The sequence below is a fragment of the Misgurnus anguillicaudatus genome, unplaced genomic scaffold (genome assembly GCF_027580225.2).
Source record: "Misgurnus anguillicaudatus unplaced genomic scaffold, ASM2758022v2 HiC_scaffold_32, whole genome shotgun sequence".
Taxonomy (NCBI): domain Eukaryota; kingdom Metazoa; phylum Chordata; class Actinopteri; order Cypriniformes; family Cobitidae; genus Misgurnus; species Misgurnus anguillicaudatus.
Window position 1 is genome coordinate 3,966,177 of NW_027395282.1, and position 27,524 is coordinate 3,993,700.

The 27,524-nt window shown below is 36.0% G+C and overlaps 1 protein-coding gene across 1 annotated transcript; it reads right to left on the reverse strand.

The window, feature by feature from the left end:
• Nucleotides 1–1,371: 1,371 nt before the first annotated feature.
• LOC141363072 (uncharacterized) lies at nt 1,372–27,524 on the reverse strand. Its single transcript, XM_073865558.1, has 9 exons — nt 26,943–27,524; nt 5,245–5,322; nt 4,572–4,919; nt 4,265–4,498; nt 3,805–4,128; nt 3,399–3,608; nt 2,816–2,936; nt 2,654–2,717; nt 1,372–1,392 (listed from the first exon to the last, which is right to left on the reverse strand). The coding sequence occupies exons 2-9, from the start codon at nt 5,288–5,290 to the stop codon at nt 1,372–1,374; spliced, it is 1,368 nt and encodes a 455-aa protein (XP_073721659.1). The 5' UTR covers nt 5,291–5,322; nt 26,943–27,524.

Here is a 27,524-nt window from a genome sequence, read left to right on the forward strand (position 1 = left end):
TCTTTCGAAATGTTAAAAAAAAGTAGTGGCATGCCAGTTATGCGTATTCTTAGTGAATAATAAGAATACGCATGAGAATACGTGAATAATAGTACGCATTAAAAATTCAGGATTCAGGCCCCACTATAGCACAGAGACAGCACTGCTTAGTTTCAAATGACCTCCTATTAACATCCCATCGTGGTGAAATCTCAATTCTTATATTACTAGACCTTAGTGCAGCCTTTGACAATCTTACTCAATAGACTATAAAACTATGTTGGCATCAGTGGTCAGGCGTTAGCATGGTTTAGATCGTATCTAGTCTCAGCCTCAGACGTCACGCCCACAAACTGTTGGCTGAACGTCTGATGTTTTTCGTACACTTTTCTGGAAACCCTGTGAAAATGTTAAAGTCGTCTTTGATTGGTTGGAAAAAAACGGATTTCCAGGAGACGCGAGTGTCGCGATTAGTTTCGGTCCCTGGAAAACAAAGCTCTGACGTTCCATTGAGGAAGAGAATCAGTCGTGTTCACGTGGATAATAATGAGCAGTTATCATGATCAGCTAAACATTGGATTCTCAAAAATATGCAAAGTTCGCAGCATAGACTCTCTAAAAGACGTCCAAGAGTTTTCTTTAAGGCAGTTAGTGGAGTTTAAAAGTTTGGTTCTCCTGAATTGCTTGTATGTGTTTAAAAGTGGAGAGATATGCTTCAAACAGACGTTTAACAGGATCGTCTCATTGGTGTGGCTGTTGATGAAGTGCTCAACGTTGTCCTATGGTGAGTAATGTTGTTTATTTAGATACTATTTGGTTGCGGCTGGTTATTTCAATAACTGACTTGTTGCCAGCCGGCTCGTTATTGTGAGGAGTCCGAAACGTGACACTAGATGAAACAAACTGTGATTGGTTGTTTGACATGTTGGTCAAACAGCTCGTGGGCGGGCTTTGTCCAGAAAAAGCAGCAAAAAACACCAGACCTTCAGTATTGAAGGTCTGGCTATGCGAGACTAGATCGTATCTAACTAACTGCTATACACTGAAAAAAATGATTCATTGAATTTAATCAATTTTTTTAAGGTAAGTGGTTGCAATCAATTCATTTAAGCTACATTTAAACAAAAGTTTTATATTTTATTTTACTTTACTAATCTTTTTTGTTTAAATGTAGCTTAAATAAATTGATTGCAACCACTTACCTTAAAAAAATTGATTAAATTCAATGAATCATTTTTTTCAGTGTAAGTTATAACTTTGTTTTATGTAAATAAGGGAGAGTCATATCACGCCCCGGTTAAATACGGCATCCTGCATGGATCAGTTCTAGGTCCTATCCTGTTCTCGTTAAATATGTTACCTCTAGGAGACATCATCAGGAATCCAATACTGTCAATCTATCAGACAGATCACCTGAACACAGACACATATATGAGAGGTGTCACTGTTAATAGAGTCACAGCTGAAGAGTGCTGTTGATGATGATGTTGGGCTGCAACCTGTGACTATATTCATATATAATAATAATATGGCACAATGTCAAATGTTTTTATTTATAAAACAGTTACTGACCAATCAGAATCAAGGATTTTTTTATATCTATTTTATTTAATCTTTATTTAACCAAGAATGCCCATAACGCTCGGGAAACACTTGCATGATTAGTCGTTATGATCAAATTACATTCATAATCTGTGTGAAAAATCATTAGGTGTGTCCCCGACCTGTGAGAGACCAAGCAGCGAAGCCATACCTTTCATAAAGACAAAATTAAAAGTACAATAAAAAAAAACAACAGTGAACAAAATTTAGATGCACTAAAAAAAGGACTCTTAATATTATTTGTAAATACTAAAATGTCATGTAAATGTATGTACACAAAGTCAAGCCTATAGTAATAACATTCTTATAACAGATACACTTCTTTATAAGCATAAATCATATACAAGCGCTTTAAACTTTCCCATGGTAATAAAATGATCAAGCTGTTGTTATATTCTGAAGGTTAATTCATGACCAGAATGCAGAATAAGCAAAAGATTTTCTACTGAGTCCTGAATGAAACCTAAATACACTGAAGAGTCAACATCTAGAAGAGACAAGCAACATGCATGTAAAAAATGTCCCCATAGTACAAAACATTTCAAAATAAACTGAACAAATGCTTCCTAACTGCAAGATTAAAGCACAGCCCTGTAATAAAATCCTAACCTAACTAAAAACAGCATTGAGTTGAATAACAGCCTGACTTATAGTGAAGATGAAAGTAGATCACAGTATCATCTACATAAAGATGCACTATAGCAAAGTTTTTACAGGATTTATGTATTGTGATGTTACAGTTGATCTGACACTGACACAAGACTGTTGAATGATAAACTCAATACTTCAATGAATAATTCATCTATTTGAGCATTAGATTATTTACACTGAGCTGTCATTAATATGTCACTGTATATGACATCACTGCATCACTGATGTCACTGCTGAGAGACTGTTGCTAGGTGATGATGTCATAAAGAGAGTTGTGACATCACTCCAGTAGTTCTGATGGACAGACAGCTGATCTACTCACAGACCTGCAACATCTAACAATGACAAACACACAGAAAGAGATAATGTTATAAAATCTGAGCATTAGTTTATTTAACATACAGATATACAGATTTCTCACCTCTATTTGTTTGTCATCAGTTTTGTTTTTAGATGAGTTCAATTTATTCATTCTGATGAAAAACCTGTAGGGTCAAAATTCACACTCTTACAATCTGAATTCATATCAGAATATTCACTGTATGTTATGCAGTTTTGAGTTTTACTTGATATTTTTACTTACCAGATCCATACAGCTCCTATAATGAGAAACTGAGGCAGAAATACCAACAGAAGGACAAACACTGAACTGTACATTTCTTCATTGTTTCTGTCAGTTGTTTTAGTGGTTTTGTCCATTGAATCTGAAGAAAGACAAACCTCAGAAACTTCAGAACATAACTTTACTCTTTATCTTACAAAGACTCATGATGTTAAAATCAATACAATAAATCTATCAGATAGATCACCTAAATGCAGGTATGAGAGGCTGTACTACATTATGAATATCATCACAACTGAAGAGCAATGACCTTTAACCCGTGACTTACAGACTGACACAGAGACAAATGAATAAAATCTTTTAATAAAACAAATTTCTATAAAATGAAAATAATAATGACACAAATGTTTCTTTCATTATGAGATATACTGAAGTGTTTGACATATAAACTATAACTGACACAATATTAATGATCAGCTATGAGTGCTGCACAGTGAAAGTAGCTCAGTGATGATGTCATAGCTGTGAATAAACCAATCAGCATCAAGGACTGAAACTCTCTCTTATATAATTTCATCAGATGTATGATGAGATGTTGTGTTACCTCTTACAGTACATGAATACTCTTGTAGCTCCTCACTGTTGATTGAGTCCAGGTACAGCTTGTTTAATAATGTCAATCCATCTGTTACCTGTTGTCCATTCTTATACCAGATGTAAGTATGTTTGCTATCAAGAGGGCATCTGGTTGAACAGCTTAATATCACTTTTTCTCCATCTATCACAGGGTCTGGACTGCTTCTCACTCGTGTATCTGAGATTTCATATAAAAGAGTTCATGTCAACTACTTTTCAAAGTTAGGCCTCGTATTTTGATTTAGCTCGATTGGTAAAGCATGGCCTAAATCTATGGCCTAATCACAGACGTGTTGATATCAAACTCTTACTCGAGCTATAATGCTTCAGTATAATGAGTGCTGCACTACAGAGAGTTTATTATGAGCAGTTACCTGTAACAGTAAGAGTGACTCCAGGATTACCAATAACTTCATCTGATGTGTTAGTGATGATCCGGAACTGATAATATCCAGTGTCACTCACGTTGACGTGTTTGATTCTCAGTGTGTTTCCCAGATACTCCACACGACCAGAAAACTTATGATCCTCACGCAGATCTCTGAGTTCACCAAGTTTATGGTAATCCCAGTATGTTTTGTCTACTGTATATCCAGTGGGATGTGAGTATGAAGAGTGAATATCTACTGTTGATCCCACTAAAGCACAAACTCTTCTAGAGCTGTAAGTCACAACCCAACAGCTACTGTTAGAAAGACCTGAAAGAGTCACAAAATACTGCTGTAACATTTACAATCAATTACAAACACACTCATACTGTATATGAATCAACAAGAAAATTACCAATTTTATTCTTCCATTTTAATTTAAATATTTTATAAATGTCAGACTCACACACAGATGGAGAGAGATCAGAAAAATGCTGAGAGCAGTAATAATTGCCAGTGTTTTCTCTGGATGACACAAATATGCTTTGGTCTTGTATTACATATTTTAGATTATTGAACAATTTTGTTAGATATTCTCCATTCTTGTACCAGCGGTAACCATATTCAGGAGGGCAGGAGGAATAACATCTCAGTTGTACTCGCTGTCCTGTAGATTCAGGATTCATCTTCAGCTGTAAAACTAAATAATCAAAATCTTACATTAGATGAGAAATGAAAAGAGTTTAACTGGACTGATGAGAATGTAAATGTACCTGTGACTGTTAGACTGACTGTGACTGAGCTGAGATGTTTAACTCCATCCTTCGTAATGAACATGAGCTGATATTGTCCACTGTCTCTCTCTCTCACATCTATTATTGTGAGCTCTGAGTAATCTTTAGTGATCTCTTGAATAACTCGTCCTGAGTAATCTGAATCTAAAGTAAAATCTTCAGGTTCATCTTTGTTTCTCCAGTTTGTTCTCTGTTTCTGACTGAACCAGAACACAGTTTTGATGTTGATGTTTGAGTAAAAGCACCTCACACTCATCAGTGTCCCCCTCACAGCACAAATATTCAGTTTATCACAGTTTACATTAAAGTTATCCAATGTTAGGAACCCTGAAGAAGAAACCGTAACATTAAAATGTAGTTTACTGTATGTAACTTCATTAAAATTACAGAGTGAGATGAGAGATTCAGACAGTCCTGTAAGGATATTAACTCAGATTCATCAATTTTGTTCTCAAACACAAATCTCTAAGTTCGGTTTTAAATACACAAACTCACTTTACACATTTTAGAGACTGATCCAAACAGTATCCAGTCTTTGGAGTACAGCGATGTAAATTAAATTAGACTAAACTAGTTTAAAATCTGACATACTTTTAACAAATATATAATGAATTGAAGTATTTCAGTACAACAACAAAACTGTGTTTCATACCTTGAATGTGTAACAGCAGGATCAGTGATGAGAGTCTGAAGTTCATGATTTCTCTTTGTAGAAACTCACATATACCAGCTACAAAACATTAAACAAGAACTTTTCTTATTGCTGATAAAAAACACAATGTTAGTTTGACTGTGACTTTCTCAAAAATACGTTGTGCACATGCGCAGAACATTTGCGCTCCAAGTTCACGTATTATATTTATGAATCTCGTCACAGAAACGCGCAACAACAACAGCATTAATGGAGTCACGCGCTGTACTAAATTCTGCCGCGTTTGTGTTTACTTTTAAAACATTAGACTACTTGCAATAAAATAGCGTTGTGACTTTTGAAAAGTGTGTTTTCATTACCTATATCGGAAAACTTCTTAAGAACAACTCCAACTCAGTTTTGACTTTTATACAGAGTAAAGCGTGAACTCCAACGAGAGATGCTGTCGCGAGCGTTGCGTTGCCAAGTCCTCTGCTTTTTTCGAGTTTAGATTTGGGATAATGTTTAAACTATTTCCACCAGTTGTTTTTTTTCTGCGGGTTAAAGATTAAATGATTTAGTTGATAAGTTATTGGTATTTGGGCTGTGAATATTCATTGGGATGCTTTTGGGCTAGTTTTGGAAGTCCAGTCGGATGGTTTTGAAACGTGAGTCTGGCAACGCTAGCTGTGCGCTTGCGCATACTTTCGGTTCGGATTCTATAATGTACATGTAAACGAACATTTAAATAAGATTGCAATGTTTAGGGTGCATGTAAACTGTATCGTCGTAACCTTTTGTGCATGTAAACACTTACTCATTTTATAAACTAATGTAGGGAATATGGAATGAAGGTATGGAGTTATTTCAGACACCGCCCTAAACATTTCGTAATACAGTTTAAAACACAGACAGACATTTTTAGAATAGCAGAAGATGCAACAACAGATGACTACATTTACCTTCATGTTTACCGTAGTAGAGGTTATAGCCAGCTTATGAAGTTAGTTTTGAATTCATGTTTTCTTTAAATTACAAAGAAAATATTATTTTCATTCTCTATAATCAAATAGCCTTGGAAAAAATACCCACTTGCATGGACAGATGAACCTTTACAACACAAAGAGCTTCCTTTAGTGGCAACCCAGGCTCATTGGAAATACGTTACTCTGCCTACATTTTTGCAAAACCTTAAATACGTAGCTGAAAGTACATTTCCCTGTGAAACGTCCACTAGAGGCGCTATGTGGTATACAGCGAGTCATACTTGGCCCGTATCAGATGCATGTTTATTAACGTTTATAAAAGGGACAATATTAATAAAGGATGTTCAGACTTGTCAGCATACACTCATTTTGACATCAATTAGTAATTATTTCCATGTTTTTGAGGTGCCAAGAGCACATATCTTCTGGATCGCACTTCCTCGAGGTCATCGCACTTACTCGAAGTAAGTTACCGAAAGAGTATGGTATTGCCCAAGCGTGCCGCACAAGCCCTGAAAAGTGAAGCCAAAACGTCTCGATCGCCCCCCAGTGACCGGTCCCAGTATAGGTCATAAAGCCCGCCTCCCCATGTTATTCAATGGGACTTGAGACCAACCAAAAAAATTAATTACACTTCAATTATCTTGTTTCCGAAGCTGGTTTCGGTCATTTACTGTAGTTTTTATCACGCTGATGTAAATTCAAATGTTTGTTTTTAAAATAGGTTTGTGTTTAGTTAGTTATTTAATGATATAAAAACGGTGGTGTCACGTCATGATTGACAGCTGCGATATCGTGTGATATGCGCATTCTACGAGAGCGAGGGCGGGGTTTTGACTTCGCGCCTTCACTTCCTGCTCACTACTGCGCATGACTGGTCCCGAAATCGCTATTGCGCAGACTCAAGACCCAAGATGTCAGCGCCATATCGGGCAACTGGCGGCTTCACTTTTCACCAATGGAAGATAGCGAACAGGCGTCGTCCATCTTTTTTACAGTCTATGGTATTGCCTCGCAAACGGAACAATTTATAATAAAAATGCATTTGTATGTTTTCGTTTTGTGTGTTTTGATGAAATTAAACGGCAGGGAATCGCACAATAATGATATCGCGTTGATTTCGTAATACGTACCAAACCGCACAAAACTAACGTTATATGGCAAACTATTCTTGAACAGCCAGACCAAATATTTTACATGGGTCTACGTGTCTCACTACCGAGCCTCGAGTAGGCTATGAGTTGTAACTGTTAATCCGAATAGATAATATCAAAAGATAATAAAGTTTTGCCAGAACGTAACGATATGTACGTTTCAGTCAGGTGATTGTTTTATGTACTCGGTGAAACGTACAGCAAGTTAGTGAGCAGTGGACACCCGGCTTATGGTATTGCCTCGCAAACGGAACAATTTATAATAAAAATGCATTTGTATGTTTTCGTTTTTTGTACAGAGCCTCGAGTAGGCTATGAGTTGTAACTGTTAATCCGAATAGATAATATCAAAAGATAATAAAGTTTTGCCAGAACGTAACGATATGTACGTTTCAGTCAGGTGATTGTTTTATGTACTCGGTGAAACCATAGACTGTAAAAAAGATGGACGACGCCTGTTCGCTCTCTTCCATTGGTGAAAAGTGAAGCCGCCAGTTGCCCGATATGGCGCTGACATCTTGGGTCTTGAGTCTGCGCAATAGCGATTTCGGGACCAGTCATGCGCAGTAGTGAGCAGGAAGGGAAGGCACGAAGTCAAAACCCCTCCCTCGCTCTCGTAGAATGCGCATATCACACGATATCACAGCTGTCAATCATGACGTGACACCACCGTTTTTATATCATTAAATAACTAACTAAACACAAACCTATTTTAAAAACAAACATTTGGATTTACAACAGCGTGATAAAAACTACAGTAAATGACAGAAACCAGCTTCGGAAAAAAGATAATTGAAGTGTAATTAATTTTTTTAGTTGGTCTCAAGTCCCATTGAATAACATGGGGAGGCGGGCTTTATGACCTATACTGGGACCGGTCACTGGGGGGCGATCGAGACGTTTTGGCTTCACTTTTCAGGGCTTGTGCGGCACGCTTGGGTGAAACGTACAGCAAGTTAGTGAGCAGTGGACACCCGGCTTATGGTATTGCCTCGCAAACGGAACAATTTATAATAAAAATGCATTTGTATGTTTTCGTTTTTTGTACAGAGACTCGAGTAGGCTATGAGTTGTAACTGTTAATCCGAATAGATAATATCAAAAGATAATAAAGTTTTGCCAGAACGTAACGATATGTACGTTTCAGTCATGTGATTGTTTTATGTACTCGGTGAAACGTACAGCAAGTTAGTGAGCAGTGGACACCCGGCTTCAATTACCCTGGTACAAAAAATATATTTTATTGACCCCCATAATCTCAATTGATCTGTTCTTTTATGACCCGGATCATATTTATCTGGCCATTCAACTGGGTTTTAAATGTTAATATTCCCTCGCAGTCTGATCTCAAATCAGCTAGCGCGGTCTGCGGTGAGTTAAAGAACGCTGCAGGTTCAGTAACATTCAGCGGTGAGTTTACGCTCAAATGCGGGTAAAACAACATTCAGAGAGGAGTTTTATTAAAACAGCGATCATCTGCAGGTAAAACAACACTCAGAAGTGACTTTAACAACGCTCCACGGCGCGTGAGAGTAGCATTTTAAGCGTTTTCTGCTCATCTAACTGTTAGCTTTGATTACCATGCTGGATGGTAAATAATTTTTATCAGAGGCTCGTTGATGTTAACAAATATAGATATAAATATACATTTTACTATACTTCGATTGTGTTTGATTAATTTATGTGTTATATGATTATTAATTTGTTTATTTAAAATCCTGTAATTTAATAACTCTGACGTCATCGAACGTCATTTTTTTTATCGTAGTTGACCTTTGAGTATGAAAGTTAAGGGGCAGTCTGATGTCTACTCTACTGCTAAAAACTACTAAGACCAGCATAAGCTGGTTTTAGCTGGTCTCCCAGCTTAGTTTTAGCTGGTATTGCTGGTGTAGCAAGCTGTGTTTTGGTCACCTTGACCAGCTGATCCACCAGCTTGTAGGTTTGCCAGGCTGGGAGGACCAGCTTGAACCACCTTAAACCAGCTACCAGCTTATGCTGGTCTTAGCTGGCTTTTCCGGTAGGGAATATCAAAATTAGATAACTTAATTCAATAAATTGTGTCGTGTAAAAGTTAATCCTGCAGCAAGATACAGGGAAATGCAAGATTTTCAGTAGTGATATACCTTTATTACACTAGCTCGCAACTAAGTTATTATGTTGACTTGTGTGTGTGAGTGCGTGTGTGTATTATTAGTTATTTATTTATTTTCTGTTTATGTCCTTCAAATTTGCAAGCTTCAAACTCTTTATACCCCCACCACCACAAACAAACCAAAAACAAAGGCACTTTTAATAGTCACATGTGTTTTGTTAAACTGTACTTGTCAGTCTCACTGTAGCACTCTCTGTTTACATTTATATTTGTTTTATCTGTTGTTCTCTTTGTTGTGAGTCTTTCTGTCTGTTTGTGTTTCTGCCCATCAACATGTCCATCCATTCAGAGCTCCAATATCATCTCATGATCTTGGATAACTTGGTTGATGGTCAAGAACTGAAGGATGAGCTCCAAAGTCCTGATGACACTCTTGGTGAGCTGCAAGAAGAGGAAGCAGCAGCGCCAGTGAAGACACCTGAGCCGAGGGTGCATTAGAGAAAAGAGACATTGATGGGAAATATTGTCTATGCAAGGCAGGGAGCTACACTGCGACCAAAATGGTCGCATATGCGACCTTTTGAACTGCCGTTGCGACCCTAATTTTTAATGGGTCGCAAATGTACTACCTAATGTTTTAGACAACACATCCTCACTCCCAACTCGTAACATATTGACGCTTGGTCAGGAGCCCTTTGCGTCAATACTATACGCACAGGGTACCCCTTTAGCGTTATTTTTTGACGTCCTGGGTTTCCCAATGACTTCTATAGGAACGCCTGCGGCGTTGACATTTGACGTGTTAAGCACGGGTAAAATGAGAACAAAAATAGGAATAAAATAAGCATAAAAATAAAGAATTTGCTACAATAAATTAGTTATGGCAGGGATTGTCATACTGTTTTTAATGTGCTGCGATTATGTTTGGTTATTCGATTAATCATTGCAAACGCAATGCAATGCAATTAACATTTTACACATTTTTACATTATATTTATTTAATTGTTTGTTTGTTTATTTATTTATTGGTTGGTTGGTTGGTTTATTGATAGATTTTTATTTTATTTTTTTTATTAATAAATCCAACAATTACTACCGCTGACGTCACTGTAAGGCGCGATCCATTGCGATTTTACACTTGGTAAGTAGAACAGACATCAATATAGACGGGAACAGTCCTTAAATTTGCGTAGTAATAATCGTTCAATCACGGTAAAATTTTGTGTTTAGAACCTTTAGAAGTGTCTCACGGCATTTCGTGATTTGGTCACGAAATTTAATCTATTTATTCGTGGCAGGAACACGTTTATTTCGTTATTTTCGTAATTCCAGCACGTTTTTTAAACTAATGTATTTCAATTGGATGGATCTTTCGTGCATATAGCACGATTTTTTCTGCCAGTCGGGCTGCAGTAGGGAAGCTAAACATTTATTCACAAGATCTTATCAAGACTGCAATATATAAGAATAAATAGGAATCGTCAACAATTAACGATCTATGCCAGCGCAAGTCAATATTTATCTGGTCATTTTCAACTGGTTTTTAATGTTAAAAGTCCCTCGCAGTCAACAGCTGTTTCCGGTGAGTTCTCAACTGCAGGATCAATAGCATTCAGCAGTGAGTTTAACAACGCTCAAATGTGGGTAAAATAACATTCAGAGAGGAGTTTTATTAAAACAGCGTTCAACTGCATGTAAGACAACCTTTTAGAGGTGAGTTTAACAACGCTCCACGGCGCGTGAGATTAAGTATTTTAAGCGTTTTCTGATCATGTATTGCTTATTAGACGTGATGCATGCTGGGTGTTAAATAATTTTTATCAAATGATCGTTGATGTTAATAAATATAGATCTAAATATACATTTTACTTGTGTTCGATTAATTAATAAGTTGTTTAATTATTAATTTGTTTATTTAAAGTCCTGTAATAACTGTGACGTCATCGAATGAGACGAAGGTCCATGGCTGTTTCAACTCGGAAGTTGAGATGAAGGTAATTCTTACATTTACAGAGCAAAAAATTTTAATCGTAACAATAAGTTGTGTTTGGAACATTATAATGTATACGGTAGCAATCTTAGGATGGTAAATAATAGAAGTCATTAAAAATAACTTCGTTGCACCACATATGCAGTAGGCTAATAGCAAAATAGCTATAATTCATTCTGTCGCAAATAAGGTAACTAATCATGCAAGATTCAGGGAAATGCAAGATTTCAGTAGTGATATGTTACCTATATTACACTAGATCGCAACTATTAAGCCAATTTTAGTCAACATAATCAGACGAAGAACAGTGTTGCCAGATTGGTTTGTTTTCCAGCCCAGTAATTATTTAAAATCCACACAAAATTATACAATAAACGGTCAGATATGATCTATAATAAAACAATACAACTTAATTCATAACAGCACCAATTGGGAATCATGTTTTAATATGAAATTATGAATAATTTAATTGCTCTTTCAGAGATTACATAGGAGCCTACAATTTACATTGCAACTGTAAAATTATTTTCCATTTCTGTCCTCTCCCTAATAATTTAAAAATTCCACCTGCCCAAACCCTTTTTATTGCACATAGTAGCCTACAACCCAAAACCAACCAAATGGGTGCAAAACTTCCCGTTTTACCAGACTGATGAAGAATACTGGTGAAAATGTAATATGTATTAATCTAAAAAGTTTTTTTCTCTCTCATCAGGTCCTTTTAGTATGTTTACCTTTGTATTTGTTTTGTCTGGTCATCTTTGTCTATCTGTTTGTATTTGTGCATATTTAGTCATGACAAGGCCCATATCTGGTAAGCAGGAAAACTTTCCATGTCTGCTTTGCAAGCTTGTCCACCAAAAAAAGTCAGGTCACTGGATAGCCAGTGGGGGAAATCTGTCCTTAAAAGCAGAAATGCTGGGCGTATAATTAATTCTGCCTGTATTGCAGTAAGTGAAAGTGTTCATATTTCAAATGAAGTGCGCATGTTTTTCACATAATATAAGACTAGCACTAGGGATGCACCGATACCACTTTTTAGGAATATGAGTACGAGTATTTGCATTTTAGTACTTGCTGATACCGATACCGAGTACTTAATAATAATAATAAAAAAAAACATGATTTAAATTTACAGGTAACAGCTTTAGTCATATACTTTAACAAAAAAACAAGGGACTAGTTTTACAGTTTGTTGTAAACTCTGCCTCTTTGGACAACACAAGAGGCATTAACCCCTTACACGCTGCTCAAACATAGACATTTCTCAGACCGTGGTATCGATCCATGGTATGGGGGGACTTTTAACGAGTACTTTAGAAAATGTGGTATTGAGGCCGATACCAGTATTGGTATCGGTGCATCCCTAACCAATATGGTCTGGCTTTTACAAACATAGGCTTATTTCATACATGGAAGAATCCATATTTAGCTAAATTGTGTTGAAGAGTATCAATAAGTTGTGTTCGCTGTCAAGTATTAAGAAAGTTATAATGTCAATGGGAGAATGAGTCTGGAATTAACCATTGATTGTATCCACCTTATTTTTGATGTAAATGTTTGTGCCGCCATCTTTATGGTATCGTATTGCAAGGGACACGAGTGTGCTGTTTTGACTTTAATGTTTATTATGAAATTCAGGAAGACCGGTATAATTTTTACAGTTAGGGGTTGCCATAATAGCTGATACAAACACAGTAAATCTCTACAAAACATAATATGTTGTGTATGTATGTGGCACACGTGCACTCATGATCTTTATCCACACATCCATCCAGTAAAACCTTTCATAGTGCTAGTGAACAATAAACACAATAATTGTTCAAAAACAACTTCGAAAATAAGGTTACAGTTCAAAAGTCATATGTTTTATAAAAGAATCTTTTATGGTTACAGCTCATTTACTTTTTCATTTCAGGTGCGGAAACTTGAGGCTGTCGGATACAAGTCAATTGTATTTACTGGGAAACGGGATAAAAAGGACCTGCCGGAGAGCCTCGCCGTGGAGCTGCCAGAGAGCATCGTCATGGAACGGCCGGAGAATCTCAACAAGGAGTCTGAGGCTGTATTTGCATTAAATCTTGTTCCTCTGTCCTCTAGACTCTCTCCAACCTCTCTTGCTCCTATTACTTTTACAACTATTTTCCTCCACTTTCTTTCCCACCTCCTCTGACATGCTCACTATCACGTCTTTGCCTTTTCAAACTATACCATGGCTTCAAACTATACCATAAAGGGTTCCCCAAATCTAACCCTGGAGGGCCGGAGCACTGCAGAGTTTAGCTCCAACCCTGATCAAACACACCTGATCAAGGTCTTCATGATCACTAGAAAATCACAGGTGGGTAAAATTTATTAGGGCTGGACCTAAACTCTGTAGTGCTCCGGCCCTCCAGGGTAAGATTTTGGGAACCCTGGAATAAAGGGTAACTTTTTTCCTATTACATCTTACTCCACAATTTGCTCCTAGTCAAATCTATCTTCATGTATATTGAATTCATTTACCTAACCAGGTAATTGTTAGCCAGTTCACAGTGTTTTAGAGGCCGTTGTCCAAGGGCTGTGGTCAATATAAATTCCTGACTTAGGCTAGGAGGTCTTTGGGAATACCAACCCAATACATTTTGGTTGATTGACAAAAACAAGCACAAATTCATTTGACACTACTGGAAAGAACTGTATATCACTTGACATAAATAGGGACTCATGTGATTGTTACAAAGCATGGCATTCATGTCTTATTAAAATGTACTTTTTCTCTTCATCATTTCAGGTTGTCGATAAAATAACTGGGCAGTTGATAAATAAGGTAAAATATTATTTATTAAGCTGAGTGCTGCTTGTCTCAGTGACTGATTCTGACCTTTCAAAGATAATGTCCAGTAATTGCTTAAAGAGTTAAAATAATCTGTGTGTGTGTGTGTGTGTGTGTGTGTGTGTGTGTGTGTGTGTGTGTGTGTGTGTGTGTGTGTGTGTGTGTGTAGGGGAAAGCTGAATTGGAAGTTCACTGGTGACCGTGCTCTGTGTGGTAAGTTATGTTTTATTATCTTGTTACGTTTATTCCATTGCAATGCAGATTAGTGTGGAATGTGGAATGCTTGAAAGACTATTCCAGAATTTTGTAGATAAATGAGAGATTGATCTACCTTATATCTATTTAGAATATTCTTTTAACATCTTGGAATTTGTGATTGAAGTGGATACACTCAGGGTTCTCACGGTTCATGGAATTTCTGGAATATTATGTAATTTTATAGGTCTTTTACAGACATTGAAAGTCAGTCATGGAATATCAGAGATTTTTGTTTGTTGCTTTAAATTTCAGTTTCCATTCATGAAAATGTACTTCGCTTGTTAACTTGTGACGTAAGGAATAACATTTTTCAGGTCCAAGCCTCAGCTGACTACAATTTATTCTGATCATACATTTTGTTATTTATTAACCTAGCAGGACATCCACCCAATGCATTACAATAGTAGGAGTGATTAATAGGATCAAAATGCAGACACTATCCCGAACTGCCAGATCTGGAACACATGAAAACATGCAGTAATTGTTTAACTTACTCCACTTATATAAAATAGCTTAGTTACCTTAACAAATAGGATAATATCCTTAACTCACTAATGACAACTTAATAATTCAGTTATCAACCACATTTTTGGAGTCATCACTACATTTGGAGGTGCATCCCAGCAAGACCCACATATGTTTTGTTTTGGTGCTGGTTTGCTGGTGACCACCAGCATAGACCAGCATGGAAATGATGCTTGTCTATGCTGTTTTTTTTTCAGCAGTGATGGCTTTCAATATAAAAGAACTGTATGGATATTTTAATTAAAAGTAACTACTACTTTAACAACAGACACCAGAAAATGTGGAGAAAAATATGCCAGTTAAGTACAAGTACCTCACATTTGTACTATGTGTTCTTATGACATTATCTGCACTTTGATATTACAGTGGCAAAACCTGGGATGACACATGGGAGACCGCCAGCGAATTCCAACACAAGTCCCACATCCCAACCAGCTTTCAGCATGACAGCCTACACCTTTTTATTATCAAGCACCTTTCAATTGTTTTTGATTGTCTTTGCTTGCTGTTCTTTATTAAAGTTTTTGCACAGTACTCAGTCTCTTTTAGTGTTTTTTGTTTTTATGTTTTGAATTTTGTATTTTAAAAACTCTGTATTTGTCATGAACTACACAGCAGACAAGAGGTGTCCCATGCAAGATCATAAGGTAGAGAGTTAGTGCTGTTTGTCATAATGAAATTCCCAAAGGCTTTATATTTAAAGAGTTTTGGAGTGCAGTTTTAGTAAAGGTAAGTCTACTTGAACTATGATATGCCAGCCAGGAATAAGTACCACAAAAACTATTTTAAAAAGCTATTTAAATCCCCCTTAAATTTTGTAGTCCTGATTGAAATGTCCAATTACAATATTAGATAAGAGTAACTTTAACATTTATAATTGTTATTAAAAATTTGTTATTTACTTACATTTATTCAGAGTAAAATAATAAAATTTAGTCATATTCAAACATATTTTATATTTGGCTATACAAAAAGCATCTTTTTTATATCAGCCTGCATGCTACAATAACTTAATTTTATTTTCTAAACAAACGTGAAACATTTTGAAATATTGTATTATTTATTTCATATACAGTATATAGATCTGCAACAATTATATCATATTATTTACCTTCAGGTTTATATCAATGAAACCAATTATTTGCTTAGATTACTGAGAAAACTTTTTGTTGTGTGTGTTTGTGCGTGTATAATAAATATACACATTCATAATCGTACCTACAGTGATTTACAGCCGTGCTGATCATTACATCCAGGAAGGACGTGCACGTGATTACCATATATAGACATGTGTGACGTTTCATTGGCGTTAGCAGTACACGCTGTGATTGGACTAACTATAATTCAAAATTAATAAGTGATCCGTTTTGCAAACTTTGTTTTGCTGTGGTTATGACGTTAGTTATACTGTCAGTTGTTGTTAGGTATTGCTATGTTAAAAGAGATTACCCGTTTATCGAGATCCCAACCCTAACCCTATAGTGTACTACACCCTTCTATGAACTACAATTAACAGCGCCATGTTTCCCCGTCCCATCGATAGAATGACAATGGCTTATGGGCAATGTAGTTTAAACACGTTTAGTAATGAAACTAAATAAATACAATCTTTAATGAACAAAATGGCATGTAAATGTGTTCATCATACAAACCCCTATGGCATATTTAAGAGTTAGAATGAAATTTGGTATTTTATTGTGATTACTTTTTAAAATGCTTTTTTAACAGCTTTCCGTGCATGTCAGGAATCTCTGTTCAACATTATTTAGTAAACATATCAAAAAAAGTTGTCCTAACAACTTTTCTCTTTAATAAACTAATCAGACTTTGCTTTACAGCCATTTGAAATTTGCATTATTTTTACATTTCCATGGGCTGTTACTGGGCCCCTGGGAGAGGGAGGACAGTAAAACCTACACAGATCTACCCTCTTCATCATGGATAACAATCTGTGCTGAGTAACATTTTTATCTGAACAATATTTTTATTTCCCACATTTTCCAAATTCATATCTTGATTGTGTTAACTTTTGCTGATAATGTCATTAACATAGGAATTGTTGTAACATCATGTGACAAAGATACATTTAATAAATAATACAGAAAGCAAATTTAATTCTAATTTTGAAAATAATGAGTCCATATCATAATGATTTTCAGGATGAAATTTTTATACAGCATACAGTTCAACCCAAACACACAACCCAAAAATATATACCTTGATAAAAGCTGTGAACAGTTGAAAACTCTTTTATAAATATTTATTTATAAAAAAAATAAATGTTTGAACATGACTTTGCATGCAGATGACTTAAATTATCAGCAAATTAGTCAATTCCTTTATTTCTCCCAATCAAATAGTTTCTTCCGAGGCATTTTGTTTATATCAATATTTTATAAGCTTTCGCATGTGAAGTTTTTCCCAATCTTAATGGCAGTGGAATATTAATAGAAAGTCGGATGAGAAGAAATACCTAAAATCTCTAATGTAATACAGTGGTTGAGAGTTGGGGACATCCAAGCACTTTTGGCTTTATCATTTAAAAGATATTAAAAGTTAGATTAATCATTTCTTTGCACATTTAACACACACATCTCTTGTTACCCCATAGGTGGTGTTTATTTTATCAAACAGAGGGTTTGATGTAACACCTGCTAAAATAGTTTAAACAAATAATAAAATACAATTCTGTCTATATACTAAAGGTGGATGTTGTTTATATATATGCCTATAATAGATGAATGTGTGGATATCTATCCATCCATGATCCTTCATCTAACCATAATTGTATTATGCATCAATGCAAATAGATTTTTTTTAAAAGGGCCGCACAATTAAGACAAAAATTATAATTGTGAGTTATTTCCCCTGATATTGTATTAACAGTTATCACTTTGATTAATAGTATTTACATTGTTTTCATTTAATTATCATTGTATACCTGACTTTGTTACAACTAACCCCGCTGTGTAAAAATGTTTTCAATCCCAGCTATCAGTTACTAGGAGTTGCTAAAATGTTTTAGTGATTCAAATAATATAAGGTTGGATTTGGTGACTTACACACCCAACTCAGAAATTGAAAAACCATAAAACACTTACTTCCATGCCTCCAAAACACTCTGTGTTCAATATATTAAACAAATTCATGTTCTGTTAGAAAAAGACCAGAAGCACAGATTGTCTGGCCCTGTATAAAAATATGTAACTGTGTTACAATCAATCCCATGTTTGTTTGTGCCCCGCTCACTTTAATTGTTGCACTTAATTTCCACCACTGACTAGTTGTAGAAGCATATTGTACATGTATACAGTACATGTCTATTATGTGAATAAAGAGGCTACATAAGGTTATGAAAAGTAGATTTTATTAATTGCTTTATATTGACAGTTAGAAATCTTTGTCCAGAATAATGGAAGGTATCACAGTCTTGTGGATTACAGACCATCACCAGAAAGTCAAAGTCACTGTCGTACTCATCAGCTGAAGCACTGTACAAGAAGTTGATGTTCTCGGCTCCCGACAAAACTTGTAGGTAACAGTCTCTTGCTTGGCGAATCTTAAAAGAGGAACACAATAACTTTAATCAGAAACTTAATAAACAGACATCATTGTTGTGTACAGTATATTTATTAGGGCTGCCCCTATAAGACAACAAAATGTTTGCTGGTCAGAAGAGTCATTGTTTGTCATCAATTAGACAATCACAGATAGCAAGAAACAAAAAACAAATGTTTAATGCACAGCTTCAAACACTGCTAACACACAATTTAAAACATCTAAAACAAACTCTACTGACGTCATTACCTTCTGATATCGGCGAGTATTTGAGATGGCTAAATTGTTAAACGTTTGCTGATGTCAGTGCATGGCCATGAGAGTCAGCATGTCTGCGCGTCCTGCAAACAGAAAATATGATGTCAACATATTCCCGCTATTTATTATATAACTAGTGGAGTATTACACCTGCTAGTGCAGTTGTTTTACCTGCTTTTGAAATGTGTTTTGTGGTCACTGGAATCCTAGAGAGGAAGGCATTGCACTGTTCCACCTCCTCTCCTAGTGTTAATCCACAACCATCCTGATATGCCATACTCCATTTCACCTGGTTAAAATAAATAAAAAGATCCAGATGTTTGCCGATGTTCAATTAGTTTTCTATTGCATAGCAACGTTTTCTTACCTCACATTTAAAATCATGGGCTTTGGCATGAAATACTTCATGTTAAAGGAACTTGGGGGGTGTGATTGCTCGCAGCACCTGAGAAGCCCCATGGTGAGGAGCAGCGAGTTCGCTCACCATACATTCACACGAGACAGAAGCGTTAACACTTGACGAAAAGCTTGTTTGAAACGTGGCCAAGACAATCACCGTGGCCGCAACACATGCTCCGGTCTACCATAAACTTAATTGGCTGGCTCTGCCTAGGATATTTGCATAAGACAATCTGATTGGCTGACGCACACTTTGCCGCTTGAAAAGTTGAGAAATGTTCAACTTCTACAGTGAGCATCGTCACCCATTAAAAGTGAATGGGAAGCGTTAACGCTTACGCCCTGTGTGAATGTAAAGTCAGATTGAGCTAATCACTCTGCCCATGCGGCAGTGCTTCGTCTTCTGAGAATATAGTTCCCAGTATGAATATGGTTAAAAGAACGCTGTGTCTCATATGACCTTGTTATTTGTACACGCTGTAACTATACATATCACAACATATAAATAGGAAAACGTTGGCGATATTTTGTCACTTATTGGGAGCAGTATGCTAGCTGGAGCCATTTCCTTCCAGTCTTTGTGCTAAGCTAAGCTAGCGGTGGGTGCGTCAGACAGAGTTACAGCATGCACAGAAATGAAAAGGGTATGTATGGACTTATCTAACTCTGGGGGATACAATGAATAAGCTAAAATCCCAAAAAGTCTGTGTGTTCCTTTCAAAAAGTGCTGGAGCTCTGAACAGTTTTTTGCAACTCTTTGAAGGTAGGGCCAATATTTGCAGGTTACATCCATAAAAAAGTCATATGTCTTCTGGCAATCTTTTCTTGCAGGTATAGGGGATGGGCAAAAATCTCCACCCTGTACATATTTAAAGCACAGAGCAGCACTCCGTGCCAACATACCACAACTCCAATCCCTCCTCGTCTAACTTGCTTGCAGTTTTTGGGAGGTCTCTCTGGCTGCTGACCACTCCCCTCCACAAACACCTCTTCCACTGACCTACAATATGGAAAATGGTGAAAATAAGACTTTCCTACACAAACTATTCAATAAGAGGATATTGTAGTCCTATAGTGTAATTATCATCTACAATTTTACAAGTTTGGTAATATCCTCATCCTTAGCTATGAAGATGCCTTCAAAGATGTCCGGTTCCTCAGATCTAAAAAAAAAGGGGCAAAACAATTTATGATAACTTATTGTCTAGGTTTACTTGATGCACATTAAAAAGCTAAGTAAGGTAACTATATACAGTAAGATTGTATTTGTTAACAATTAGTTAATGCATTAGCTAACATGAACTAACAATGAACAATCCTTCTACAGCATTTATTAATCTTTGTTCATGTTAATATCTGCATTTACAATACATTTATAAAATTAAAGGTAACTGTTAACATGAATTAATGCACCATGAACAAACATTAATAACTGTACTGACATAAACTAACATTAACAATAATTTTATTAACAATTAATACATGATGAAAAACGATACTGTTAATTGTTTGTTTATGTTAGTTAATGCATTTACTAATGTTTACTAATACAACATAATTGTAAAGTGTTACTATTTACTTCTTAATACAAACACTGTGTTACAAAGTTTGGAGTAGCTAACAGCATTCTTTAAACTATATTACTTGTGGTTTCCATCTACTGAAACAACAAGCATATCTGCGGTGCATGCAAATGAAGTCTCTTACTTGAATATATTGTCCACCTTGAATCGCAAAGCCAAAAAACGTTTCTGAAAACTGTCTGCTGAGATCTTGCCAGTCTATTAAAAATAAGGAAATCAACAGCTAATAATGTGCAATAAATACATTAGCACCAAGCAGCTTTTCAACCTACAATTTTAATATATTATCAATACTGTAGGATAAATACTCACACAACCAAAGCAGACAGTTCGCTGATCCAGCATTCTTAAAAATGCTTGACAGGACAGTCCTGGTGCCGCCATCTTCATTTCTTCAAATGAAAACAAGATATCTATTGCATAAATTGTGGCAAAATGAAGGGTTGCCGGCCAGTAGCCATTTCTGTTTAGGTATTTTTTACCATTTATACATTACTTTCTACTCTTCATACATTACTAAAATGTTAAAATCAATTATAAAAAGATTTTTAAGATTCTACTATAACAGAACAAAACAAAGTTCTTCAGATTCTTACCATTAATTGTGACCACAACACTTAATGACTCTGGTGAACAACCACAGATTTTGTCAGACATTTTCACAGGTACAAGCCGCATTGAAAAACATCAGTGGAGGACAATTAAGATCATTTTTTTTTTACTGAGTAATATAAGATTGTAATGGTGGTGTAGCACATTGCTGAAAAAGTACATGAGATATGCTTAAAATGCTGAGTGAAACGGAGTATCCACATAAATTCAACACCAAACAATGAGACAAAAAGGTACAATTGAAATAGTAGCATTTTACTGTAGTTTAACTATTCTGAAAATGATATATGTTGTATATACAACAATATGTACATACACAAAACTTACCACAATGGGAAAGAGCCTTATCCACCACAGCAGTTGTTGGAGGCAATGGCTGGAAGAATCCAGCAGTCATGGCATCTCTGCTATGGAGGACATGATGACGTCAAATTCAGCACAGAAGAAGGGACGAGGTCGTCAGTCACAACACTGGATAACAGCTTGGGCTTCTCCCACACTCTGGCAAATGTGCTGCCACATTTTCTTGTGCCACAGCCGTGTTCAGCAGACAGGGTCTCTCTGCCCTCCACCTCTCTAAAAAGAGAATTTGTGTGTGCTCCAGTTTGAGGAAGCCTGAAGAGGATCTCTTGGGGTTCCAGGAGGTGATGCGTCATTACTTGAGAAATCGTTCAGTGAATACACTCTGTTAAAATAGTATAGAGTATACAAAAACAATACTTTTATATTTTCCTTTATGTTCATATATTTACAGCATTTAATTGTACTTCATGGAATGGCTTTGAGTGTAAAAGGTCCAGCATTCTATCAAATTTAAGAAAAGAAACGTATTTACCTTATAACCCACTGTCATATTCTGTAATTTAAACACATTGAAGTACACAACAACAGTCTCTGGAGCAAAGGCCACCTCACAATGAGTGTCAGGAGCATGGGGAGGATCATTGTTCCGAATGTGATCAGCTTTAGAGGATAAAAACATCACAAAGCAACATTTATCTGTAATATACAATAAAGTATACATACATACAAAATTCCAACTTGTCCCAAGGCTAGCGGCACAGTCTAGTTACCAGTCTGAAATGGTGCAAGCTCTTTGTTTAAATGTCTTGTTTTTACTGTGTTTTGAAGCTTTGATTGTGTTTACAGTGTGCAATATAACATTCAGTGTGTTTATGTTTCACATGTAAATAACATATAATATATGAATATATATATAAAAATATATATTTAAAATATAAACAATGCTTACCTTTCTTTTGTTGATTCCTGCTTGACCTTGGCCTTGCATAGACAATATTTCCATCAATGTCTCTTTTTCTCCAATGCACCCTCGGCTCAGGTGTCTTTATTGGTGCTGCTGCCTTTCTTGCAGTTCACCAAGAAAGTCATCAAGACTTTGGAGCTCATCCTTTAGTTCTTGACCATCAACCAACTTATCCAAGATCAAGAGATGTTCTTGGAGTTCTGAATGGATGGACATGGTGATGAGCAGAAACACAAACATATAGAAACACTCAAGACAGAGAGCACTACAGAAAGACTGACAAGTACAGTTTAACAAGACAGACACAGACGTAAAATGTAAGTGTGTGCGTGTGTGTGCACATACATTTTACATCAGTATTCTTTTCATCTGTGTGGGAAAATTGAAAATTAAGCTCAAATCTATGTGACATTGATTTTAAACAGTTAAACTTGTATAATGTATACTGATCGTGTTGGCTAAAATTGGCTTTAATTATTTCATATTAAAACATGATGAGCCACAATAGGTGCTGTTATGAATTAAGTTGTATTGTTTAATTATAGATCATATCTGACCGTTTATTGTATAATTTTGTGTGGATTTTAAATAATTACTGGGCTGGAAAACAAACCAATCTGGCAACACTGTTCTTCGTCTGATCATGTTGGCTAAAATTGGCTTAATAGTTGCGAGCTAGTGTAATATAGGTAACATATCACTACTGAAATCTTGCATTTCCCTGAATCTTGCATGATTAGTTACCTTATTTGCGACAGAATGAATTATAGCTATTTTGCTATTAGCCTACTGCATATGTGGTGCAACGAAGTTATTTTTAATGACTTCTATTATTTACCATCCTAAGATTGCTACCGTATACATTATAATGTTCCAAACACAACTTATTGATACGATTAAAATTTTTTTGCTCTGTAAATGTAAGAATTACCTTCATCTCAACTTCCGAGTTGAAACAGCCATGGACCTTCGTCTCATTCGATGACGTCACAGTTATTACAGGACTTTAAATAAACAAATTAATAATTAAACAACTTATTAATTAATCGAACACAAGTAAAATGTATATTTAGATCTATATTTATTAACATCAACGATCATTTGATAAAAATTATTTAACACCCAGCATGCATCACGTCTAATAAGCAATACATGATCAGAAAACGCTTAAAATACTTAATCTCACGCGCCGTGAAGCGTTGTTAAACTCACCTCTAAAAGGTTGTCTTACATGCAGTTGAACGCTGTTTTAATAAAACTCCTCTCTGAATGTTATTTTACCCACATTTGAGCGTTGTTAAACTCACTGCTGAATGCTATTGATCCTGCAGTTGAGAACTCACCGGAAACAGCTGTTGACTGCGAGGGACTTTTAACATTAAAAACCAGTTGAAAATGACCAGATAAATATTGACTTGCGCTGGCATAGATCGTTAATTGTTGCCGATTCCTATTTATTCTTATATATTGCAGTCTTGATAAGATCTTGTGAATAAATGTTTAGCTTCCCTACTGCAGCCCGACTGGCAGAAAAAATCGTGCTATATGCACGAAAGATCCATCCAATTGAAATACATTAGTTTAAAAAACGTGCTGGAATTACGAAAATAACGAAATAAACGTGTTCCTGCCACGAATAAATAGATTAAATTTCGTGACCAAATCACGAAATGCCGTGAGACACTTCTAAAGGTTCTAAACACAAAATTTTACCGTGATTGAACGATTATTACTACGCAAATTTAAGGATTGTTCCCGTCTATATTGATGTCTGTTCTACTTACCAAGTGTAAAATCGCAATGGATCGCGCCTTACAGTGACGTCAGCGGTAGTAATTGTTGGATTTATTAATAAAAAAAATAAAATAAAAATCTATCAATAAACTAACCAACCAACCAACCAACCAACCAACCAATAAATAAATAAACAAACAAACAATTAAATAAATATAATGTAAAATGTTAATTGCATTGCATTGCGTTTGCAATGATTAATCATTGAATAACCAAACATAATCGCAGCACATTAAAAACAGTATGACAATCCCTGCCATAACTAATTTATTGTAGCAAATTCTTTATTTTTATGCTTATTTTATTCCTATTTTTGTTCTCATTTTACCCGTGCTTAACACGTCAAATGTCAACGCCGCAGGCGTTCCTATAGAAGTCATTGGGAAACCCAGGACGTCAAAAAATAACGCTAAAGGGGTACCCTGTGCGTATAGTATTGACGCAAAGGGCTCCTGACCAAGCGTCAATATGTTACGAGTTGGGAGTGAGGATGTGTTGTTGTATCATGTACTAAATAGGATTTAGAAAGTAATTAGTAATAATTAAATACTTTTTGGAGTAATTTGTAAAGTAATTTAATTACATGATTGAAGATGTAATTAGTAACTAGTAATTAATTACTTTTTTGAGTAACTTACCCAACACTGGTATTGTCATTTTGAAACTGCAACATAACAAATTTTGACAATGATACTTTAACTTCTCTTATCCAAAAATAGGCAAACATGTTTGCTGAAGGCTAATCCAGTAACTATAAAACTACATAAGAATAACAATGTTTGACTTCATTGACAGAACAATTTCTCACCAGCTTATGAAAGCGTTTCTCTCTCTCTTTCTGTCTATCTGTCTGTCTGTGATCTCTTTCCACCCTCCTCTCTTCCTATTTGCACTGACAGTTATCACACATAAGGATATTTTAATGTAAGAGATTGGGGATTCACATTTTATAACGGTCTATCAATGTATTTCTGAGGTAAAATCATTGCGAATTTCAAATGCATATGGACAAAACATAAGCTACCTAACTAACTATATACTTTCTCACCTTCTTTTCTGACGTCTTTAAAAATATAAATCGTATATCCATCTATAAAAAAGTATATATGCGACAATGTATATGTTTTAAAGTTATTAAATGTACTTTAAATACAACCTTACAAATGACCAATGAGGCAGACTAGACCAGAGCACCACAGTAAGTTAGACGTTAGCCTTGCAGATAATATATCAGTTGACACTATTTAACAGTATTTACATCACATAACTATAAATATACACTTACAGTAATAAAGAAGGCCCTGTAATAATAAAGACACTTTGAAAATGCGTTAACTGTGGGGAGATTCAGCATATTATTTTGCCTTCAACACGCATCTTTTATTCATTTTCAGTTGAGTGGGGGACCGGAGAATTAAAGCTGAGTGCCGCCACCTAGCGTCCTGGATGAATTCATTTTACAGATCTGAAAAGATTCGGGGCTTTTGACAAAACATTCGGGGCTTGAGCCCCATAATACACCCCCCCCCCCCCCCCGCTCCGCCCCTGGGAACTAGCTTAAAATCTGACATACTTTTAACAAATATATAATAAATTGAAGTATTTCAGTATAACACAAAACTGTGTTTCATACCTTGTGTAACAGCAGGATCAGTGATGAGAGTCTGAAGTTCATGATTTCTCTTTGTAGAAACTCACATATACCAGCTACAAAACATTAAACAAGAACTTTTCTTATTGCTGATAAAAACACAATGTTAGTTTGACTGTGACTTTTTCACTCGGATGCAAAAATACGTTGTGCACATGCGCAGAACATTTGCGCTCCAAGTTGATGTATTATATTTATGAATCTCGTCACAGAAACACGCAACAACAACAGCATTAATGGAGTCACACGCTGTACTAAATTCTGCAGCGTTTGTTTATACTTTTAAAACATTAGGCTACTTAAAGCAATAAAATAGCGTTGTGACTTTTGAAAAGTGTGTTTTTATCACCTATATCGGAAAACTTCCTAAAAACAACTCCAACTCAGTTTTGACTTTTATACAGAGTAACCCCCCAGTCACATTAGTTACAAGCGACAGAGACAGAGCGACAGGCTACCATTCATTTTCAATGGAAGTGGCCGTTTGCCAGCGACAAGCGACGAGCTCGCCGCTGAGCGAGCAAGGCGGGGCCAAAATAGACAAGCAGGCTATTTTATGCAAATGCTGAGCGATGCGACAGATTTAGTCAGATTTACAAATTTTTGTGCATGTTAACATAGCCATTGTGAAAAAAAATATCTAGCACTAGCAACCTCCCCAAATATATCTAGTTATCAGTAAATGGTCAGTGAGCTAAACCTTTAGGAAAATTTTAATTGTCAACTTCAGCTTAATTGTCAAACTAAACATTATAAAAGCTGTTTTAATTTTACCTTAGTAACTCTTTAACAAAAGTCTAGATGGTGGATGATCACGAGATGGTGCCTGCAGGGTCAGTGGAAAATCTGAGCTGGGTTCATCCCCGTTGCACAACGTTTATTAAACAGAAACAGATGATGTGTTGAACTGTGAACACCCTGTTGTGATGACGCAAGAGTTGCAACTACGGTAGCTGAGAGGCCATTCTTTGTGTTCTTTTTAAAATCTGAAGCCTGATGAAATCATTAAATGTGTGTTTAATACTGTAAAATACCCTCAATGTTACAGTCACTGACCTTACCGTCCAGAATGAAAGACAACATTCCAACTTGAACCCATTGAGCGATCTGTCTCTTTACTACGGCGTGGTTTTATACATCTTGCCGCTGATTGGGCCGACATTAGTAATGATTTCACTCAGTCATTAATTAAGTCACATGACATCTCGCAGTGTGACTGGGTTGCCTGTCCCAAACAGAGAAAATGTCCTGTGGATATGCTGGGATGTACAGCGCGTTTCTCAGCATCGCTTTGACGCGTCGTCCCGTGTAGTCAATCAAATATACCTCCGCGTCTCCTCTTTGCTTTGCGACCCC

Excerpts from the sequence above, each read along its gene's own strand:
- LOC141363072 (XM_073865558.1), bottom strand. The coding sequence starts at position 5,290 with ATGAACTTCAGACTCTCATCACTGATCCTGCTGTTACACATTCAAG. Across the intron at positions 4,129-4,264 it reads TGATCTCTCTCCATCTGTGT|GTCTTTCTAACAGTAGCTGT; the intron begins GTGAGTCTGACA and ends TGACTCTTTCAG. Across the intron at positions 2,937-3,398 it reads GTATTCATGTACTGTAAGAG|ATTCAATGGACAAAACCACT; the intron begins GTAACACAACAT and ends GTCTTTCTTCAG.